The 8121-nt window shown below is 41.3% G+C and overlaps 1 protein-coding gene across 1 annotated transcript in view; it reads left to right on the top strand.

Annotated features, from left to right (window-relative positions):
• Nucleotides 1–8121, top strand: part of c8h16orf89 (chromosome 8 C16orf89 homolog) — a 12879-nt gene that overhangs the window by 3274 nt on the left and 1484 nt on the right. The window contains exons 3-7 of the mRNA XM_033971408.2: nucleotides 669–819; nucleotides 4372–4489; nucleotides 6676–6838; nucleotides 7731–7835; nucleotides 7926–8015. Coding sequence (XP_033827299.1) covers nucleotides 669–819; nucleotides 4372–4489; nucleotides 6676–6838; nucleotides 7731–7835; nucleotides 7926–8015 — 627 coding nt within the window. The remainder of the gene's footprint in view (nucleotides 1–668; nucleotides 820–4371; nucleotides 4490–6675; nucleotides 6839–7730; nucleotides 7836–7925; nucleotides 8016–8121) is intronic.

The raw sequence follows: 8121 nt of genomic DNA, 5'->3' as shown, positions 1-8121 counted from the left end.
ATAGCAGTGCGTGAAGTGTGCATGGATGCATGCTTCGGTTACGTCCGATCTCCGTGGAAATGCTGGAAATGCAGGGCACATTTTGTCTTGCTCGTTCGTGGGGTGCATTGAAATGGGACAAGCCTTGTTGCACCGGAAATTACGTATCTGCATTTCGATGCACACTTTCAATGGTGATTCTAAGGCCATTTTGGCGAATTGAGACACGGCCCCAGTATGCACCTTCAACTCCCAGCATGCACCTGTCCACCACACACAGGACACAGAAATGTATTACTACTTTTGTCTCTTATGTCTCAAAAACCACATTAACCAGCTACATTATGTTAGCATTAATCAGTTACGTTATGTTTGTATTCCTAATGGTACAGGTTTAAAAATCTACCCATGTACTTATACTTGTAATTGCGTTTAAAATCATAGATGTTACGGAGTAGACTTACAACACTCAGTCTTTTTGTACTTTTAACTGGCACATGTACTTTTACTTGAGTATACATTTACATATGACAGGATGCTGAAACCTATGAACAGATGATGACCAAAAGGTAAAACAGCAGGTTTAAGGTGATTGTACAAACACTATGCTCTTTAAGCCTGTGCTTTACAGAAGGTCCCTCTCGTTTTAAGCCTGTCCTTTAAAGAAGGTCCCTCTCTCTCTGGTGCAGAGTTTGAGCCTCTCCTGACCTGGACGTTCTGGCTGGTCCCTGGGTCCTGGGCCTCCACTGACCCCAGCCTGGTTTACTCCTCCACACTGACCTCCGAGTGCTACGACGAGCAGCTCAGTGACAAGTGTCTGACGCTGTTGCTGGGGACATGGTGAGAAGGAAAACGAACCACCATTATAAATCTGGGGAACTCATGATACAGGGCTGAGGTCACAGTTTAGAATTAGACGATGTCATAGATTCAGACAGAGGACATAGGCCGATATAACTATACAACTTTATATAACTCCAGGTAACTCTTTATAACTCTACATAACTACATAATTCTACATAACTTTGCATAACTACATAACTCTACGTAACTATATAACTACATAACTCTATAATTCTACATAACTCTACAAAACTCTACATAACTATATAATTCTGTATAACTCCATATAACTATAAAGAGTTATTTGCAGTTATATACAGTGGGGCAAAAAGTATTGAGTTGAGGGTGAGAGTGACTGAAAAACTGTTGGTTATTCGACTTGTTCTTTGAGAATTTAATGATGTCATAATTTTAAATAGTGTGCGGGGCCTATATAACTCTTTATAACCATAACTCTGTATAACTATATATAACTATTAATCTCTATATAACCCTGTACAACTTTAAATAACTATATAACTGCATAGCTTTATATAACTACACTGGGGCAAAAAAGTATTTAGTCAACCACCAATTGTGCAAGTTCTCCCACTTAAAAGATGAGAGGCCTGTAATTTTCAGCATACGTTCACTTCAACTATGAGAGACAGAATGGGGGAGAAAGAATCCAGGACATCACATTGGAGGATTTTTAATGAATTAATTGGTAAATTCCTTGGTAAAATAAGTATTTGGTCACCTACAAACAAGCAAGATTTCTGGCTCTCACAGACCTGTCACTTCTTCTTTAAGAGGCTCCTCTGTCCTCCACTCGTTACCTGTATTAATGACACCTGTTTGAACTCGTTATCAGTATAAAAGACACTATGGGTTGGGTTAGGGTTAGACCAAAGAGCTGTCTGAGGACACCACAAACAAAATTGTAGACCTGCACCAGGGAAGACTGAATCTACAATAGGTAAACAGCTTGGTGTGAAGAAATCCACTGTGGGAGCACTTATTAGAAAATGGAAGACATACAAGACCACTGATAATCTCCCTCGACCTGGGGCTCCACGCAAGATTTCACCTCATGGGGTCAAAATGATCACAAGAACGGTGAGCAAAAATCCCAGAACCACACGAGGGAGCTAGTGACTGATCTTCAGAGATCTGGGACCAAAGTAACAAAGGCTACCATCAGTAACACACTTGGATGATCCAGAAGAGGACTGGGAGAATGTCATATGGTCAGATGAAACTAAAATAGAACTTTTTGGTAAAAACTCAACTTGTTGTGTTTGGAGGAGAAAGAATGCTGAGTTGCATCTAAAGAACACCATACCTATTGTGAAGCATGGGGGTGGAAACATCATGCTTTGGGGCTGTTTTGCTGCAAAGGGACCAGGACGATTGATCTGTGTAAAGGAAAGAATGAATGGGGCCATGTAAGCAAGGGCACTGAAGATGAAACATGGCTGGGTCTTTCAGCATGACAATGATCCCGAACACACCGCCCGGGCAATGAAGGAGTGGCTTGGTAAGAAGCATTTCAAGGTCCTGGCGTGGCCTAGACAGTCTCCAAATCTCAACCCCATAGAAAAACTTTGGAGGGAGTTGAAAGTCCGTGTTGCCCAGTGACAGCCCCAAAAGATCGCTGCTCTAGAGGAGATCTGCATGGAGGAATGGGCTAAACTACCAGCAACAGTGTGTGTGTTTTTGTTTTGTTTTTTACAGTGTATGAACTTGTATTGTGTTCTGTGTCCTGATTGGCTAAGGGACGTGCAGTGTCTCCCCTATAGTACAGAATGCGTTCAGTCAATTTTATGTAACCTTTGATTTATTTGACATATATTATTTTATATATTAACATTTATTCGGGTTATTAGTATTTTGTTTATTGTTTTGTACTTATTTTATTAACAATGAATATTATTCATTAAATTAATTTGGATACATTATTTACTTTCTTCATAATAATATTGGTTCCTACTTATTGTTGTAGTACAGTGCATTTGAGGAGCGCACCAATAAAAATGTAACAAGATTGAACGTGCACAGGCCGAGCAGTAGATGAGATGAGTTAAGTTGTTGAATAAAGATACTGCTGTACATTGTCCTGCCGTGTTGGTCTATTTAAGCAAGAACATGGACATGCTGAGGGAAGGCAGAAGTTAGCCAGCTGGAGGGCACCATTACGGTATAAATGAATCTTCGATTCGTCACATAAAGAAGGAGGAAAATAACATGAGGACGACAGCAGCAATAAGTTTTAACAAGGATGCTGAAAGGGTTGTAACTACCCGCAACAAGACCATTGTAAAGATGGAGTCTGCTTTAGCTTTGTGGATCAGTAACTGCAGGAAAAAGAACATTATGCTGGATACCAACATTATCTGCTCAAAATCTAAAATGCTTTATGAAACCTTTGCTGACCGCAGTGACATTCATGACAGCGAGGAGCAGGATGATGCGGAGCCCAGTACCAAGCCCATTTAATATCGACAAGGGCTGGTTTGACAAATTTCAGACACACTTTGGACTTAGAAGTGTTTCTCTGCACGGAGACTATGTTCTTCACTCGGAAAAAAGACACCTGCACCAAGACCTTCAGTGGCAAAGGCACTACAGTGGAGCGGCGCCAGGACGAAGAGGTGCGGTCAGAGCAACTGAGAAATACATGAGTCACTATTAATCATTTCTTATGTGTCCAACCTCATAGGTTGATCATTAAAATTGCATTTGTTACTGTATTTCTAAAAGTTGACACTTTTATTTACAGTACAGTATTTGTTTTCGTTCTATAATACTGTGGCTATTTTATAAAATCTACGAAACTTTGAACTTTTAGAGTGTTTAAACAAGAGCGAAATGTGAGAAAATGTTAATGCTCATTTGAGAAAAGTCATGAAGTGTGTGGTGAGGAGTTTTACAGCCTTAAAATATATATAATAATTGTGAAACAAAGCTTTCTACTTCACGGATGTCGCCTATTGCAGGTTATTTTTGGAACGTAACCCCCGCAATAAACGAGGGAACACTGTTAAACAAAGTACTGAGACCAAATATTTATTTCCCACCATAATTTGCAAATACATTCTTTAAAAATCAGGCAATGTGATTTCCTTTTTTTCTCATCATAGTTGAAGTGTACCTATGATGAAAATTACAGGCCTCTCTCATCTTTTTAAGTGGTAGAACTTGCACAATTGTCTGACTAAATACTTTTTTGCCTCACTGTAGTTATATAAAGCTATACAGTTATATAGTTATTTAAAGTTGTACAGAGATAGATATGGTTATACAGTTATATATAGGCCCCACTCACTGTTTAAAATTATGACATTAAATTCTCAAAGAACGAGTCAAATAACCAAGTTTTTCAGTCACCTTTTTTGTTAAATATCACCTGATTGTGTCACCATGGTAACTGCTCAACATTCCATCACAGACATACATGCAGTCCCCCCAGCGTGATGTCATTGTAAAGTCAAATATTAAAATAAAATATTGTATTAGCAGGGGACACCGTGTAAACATAAAGTGACCGCATGTTTGGCTTGTCCACAGGAAGCAGAACGGGACGCCATGTATCGTGACCAAACAGTGCAGAGACATGATGACGCGCTTCGGCTGTCCATTTTACTCCCTCTCCCACCAGCTCCTCTACTTCATGATCGGACACATGGTCAGTACCACACAAAAAATCTAGAATGTACCACACAAAACGTCTGTAATGTACCACACAAAACATCTGTAATGTACCACACAAAACATCTGGAATGTACCACACAAAACATCTGGAACGTACCACACAAAACATCTGGAACGTACCACACAAAACATCTGGAACGTACCACACAAAACATCTGGAACGTACCACACAAAACAAATGGAATGTACGGCACCAATTTCACAAATTAAATATTTTCCAAATCTAAAAACTGAAATGATCCAAATGAGTTTGGGGAAGTTTTGCAGATGTTCAAATTATGCAGAGGTTGGTACTTCTTAGATTATCACCTGATGACATCATGAGGTGGAGAGCGAGCAGTCTGAGCTTTGAAGGAGGAGACAGACTAAACAGGCAGGAGCACACAGCCTGACCCGGGAATGTACCTGCATTTGGAATGCAGGTATCTGGAATGTACCACACAGAACATCTGGAATGTATGGCACCGATTTCACTAATGAAATATTTTCCACATCTAAACACTGAAATTATCCAAATGAAATTATCCAAGTTTTGCAGATATTCAATGTGTGTAGAGGATGGTACTTCTTAGATTATCACCTGAGGAGCACACAGCCTGACCCGGGAATTTACCTGCATTTTTCCAGAACAGGGTCATGTGTGAACAAACCCAGAACTTTTTTCCTGCATTTTTGACCTGGTCATTTTCCAGGTAAATTTCTGTGAATATGTGAATAAATTGCTGGTTCCCCTGTTTGGTTTCCTTGGTTACAAGTTTGGGTTCCTCGTTAAAGGTTGGTTTCTTCAGTTGGTTTCTTTGGTTAAAGGTTTGGTTTCCTTGGTTACAAGTTTGGGTTCCTCGTTAAAGGTTGGTTTCTTCAGTTGGTTTCTTTGGTTAAAGGTTTGGTTTCCTTGGTTAAAGGTTTGGTTTCCTCAGTTGGTTTCCTCAGTTAAACGTTTGGTGTCCTCGGGTAAAGTTTGGTTGGTTTAGTTGGTTTGCTGATTGGTACGACACCCTAGAGTGAGAGACACTCGTAGACCTTTGGTTAGTTCTGAGACTCATTTGGCCCATGCTGTTGCTGTCCAAACTCACTGGTAAAGCTCAAGAAATTGTGGCCTTACCACTTAAAGAAAGTTTGAGTTATTACACTGTTAAAGCTGCCATTTTGAATGCTCATCAATTGGTACCTGAGGCCTACCAATAAAAATTCAGACATCACTCCAAAATTCCAAGTCACTTCTACACTCAGTTTGCTAGAGAGAAGGGGAATCTCTTAGATAAATGGTGCACTTCTGCTAAAGTTTCTGATTTCCGTGCATTCCGAGAGCTTTTTTTGTTGGAGGACTTTAAGCAGTGTTTTCCTTAATGTGTTGTTTTGTATCTAAATGGGAAAGCAGTCCAAAACCTTTCTGAAGCTGCCACGTTGGCTGATGAATTCATGTTAATTCACAAAAAAAACTTCTCTGTAACACCGCTCAAAGGTTCCTCACATTTTCTTGTTTCTTCTGTATCACTGAAAGTGAAAAGACAAAGAACCCAGAGAAAATGTTTCTACTGCCATAAATCTGGACATGTCATTGCCAACTCCCCAGCTTGGTTTCTTCAGTTACAAGTTTTGTTTCCTTGGTTACAGGTTGGGTTCCTTAGTTAAAGGCTGGTTTCTTCGGTTGCAGGTTGGTTATCTCAGTTAAATGTTGGTTTCCAACACTTTGCAGGTTAAGTGTGAACAGAGCAGACCTGAAGATGTTCTGGGACTGGTGCGTGTGTGAATAGGGTTCAGTGCAGGTCAGTGGAGGTCAGTGCAGGTCAGTGGAGGTCAGTGCAGGTCAGTGCAGGTCAGTGGAGGTCAGTGCAGGTCAGTGGAGGTCAGTGGAGGTCAGTGCAGGTCAGTGCAGGTCAGTGCAGGTCAGTGGGGTTAGTGCGAGTCAGTGGAGGTCAGTGGAGGTCAGTGCAGGTCAGTGCAGGTCAGTGGGGTTAGTGCGAGTCAGTGGAGGTCAGTGCAGGTCAGTGGGGTTAGTGCGAGTCAGTGGAGGTCAGTGGAGGTCAGTGGAGGTCAGTGCAGGTCAGTGGAGGTCAGTGCAGGTCAGTGGGGTTAGTGCGGGTTACTGCTCAGTGTTCTGGGATTTTGTACCTGCCGTTTGACTGGGATCAATGTGATTGTGGCGTCTTGTTTCCTCAGAGAGGCTGCAGTGACCTCCTCAGGGGCGACTCTCGAGCTTCTCGTTTGAACATGACGGAGCTGAGCTACCAAAGGATCTTCTGCTCCAACATGATGAAGACCAACAATGACCTTCTCACAGAGGCGTTGGGACCCCTCAACGCTGACATCTTCCTTGAAAACAGTACGCTTTTCTTAAGGTTGAGGTACACATAACTGTCCCCACATTTGACCCATCCTTCAATGTCTCTGGGTTTAACCTGCATTTGATCCTTCCCTGGTTCTACTCTTTCTCTTGCTTTAGTCCTGGTTTTGTTTATTCTCTTGTTTCAGCCCTCATTCTGTTCTTTTTTTGTTTCAGTCCTGGTTCTGTTCTTTCTTGTTTTAGTGCTAGTTCTGGTCTCTCTAGTTTCAGTCCTGGTTCTGTTCTTTCTTGTTTCAGTCCTGGTTCTGGTTTTTTTTCTTGTTTCAGTCCCGACTCTGATCTTTCTTGTTTTAGTCCTGGTTCACTTCTTTTTCTTGTTTCAGTCCTGGTTTTGCTCTTTCTTCTTTCAGTCCGGGTTCTGTTTTCTCTTGTTTCAGCCCTGGTTCTGTTCTCTCTTCTTTCAGTCCTGGTTCTGTTTTTTTTCTTGTTTCAGTCCTGACTCTGATCTTTCTTGTTTTAGTCCTGGTTCACTTCTTTTTCTTGTTTCAGTCCTGGTTTTGCTCTTTCTTCTTTCAGTCCGGGTTCTGGTTTCTCTTGTTTCAGCCCTGGTTCTGTTATTTCTTGCTCTGTCCTGGTTCTGTTTTTTTCTCTCGTTTCAGTCCTGGTTCTGTTCTTTCTTGTTTCAGTCCTGGTTCTGTCCTCTCTTGTTTCAGTCCTGATTCTGTTCTTTCTTGTTTCAGTCCTGGTTTTGTTCTTTCTTGTTTCAGTTCTGGTTCTCTTTTTTCTCTTGTTTCCGTCCTGATTCTGTTCTTTCTTGTATCAGTGCTGGTTCTGGTCTCTCTTGTTTCAATCTTGGTTTTGTTTTTTCTTGTTTCAGTCCAGGTTCTGTTTTCTCTTGTTTCAGTCCTGGTTCTGTTCTCTCTTGTTTCAGTCCTGGTGTGTGGATTGGCTGGATTCTCAGACTTCTACAAAGCTGATTGGCTGCAGCACATTCTCCGGCTTCAGGACGTGGAAGTGGGATGCTTCGGTCGAGACAGTACAAGACTTAAAGCTCACCTGATTATTTCCATTCACCTAGAGATAAACATTATTTACATGTTAGCTTGTTGTTTTTGTTTGTTTTCAGGGAACGTGGTGTCGGAGCGCATCGGGGAGGAGCTACTGGAGCAGCTTCAGCCCCATCACAGAGTCAAGAGGAGAGAGAGAGTTCTGCCCGGTGAGAAGCACTCTGAAGCTGACAGCTTCGTGTCAGTGGAGAACTAGAAAAAAAACCTCTTGAAGCTAAAATATAACGTGAAGTTTCATAATTTGTGTAAAATGTT

This window comes from Periophthalmus magnuspinnatus, chromosome 8, assembly GCF_009829125.3.
Source record: "Periophthalmus magnuspinnatus isolate fPerMag1 chromosome 8, fPerMag1.2.pri, whole genome shotgun sequence".
Classification (NCBI taxonomy): Eukaryota; Metazoa; Chordata; class Actinopteri; order Gobiiformes; family Gobiidae; genus Periophthalmus; species Periophthalmus magnuspinnatus.
Note: the sequence above shows the minus strand (reverse complement) of the source record. Positions and strands in the feature narration are given on the sequence as shown.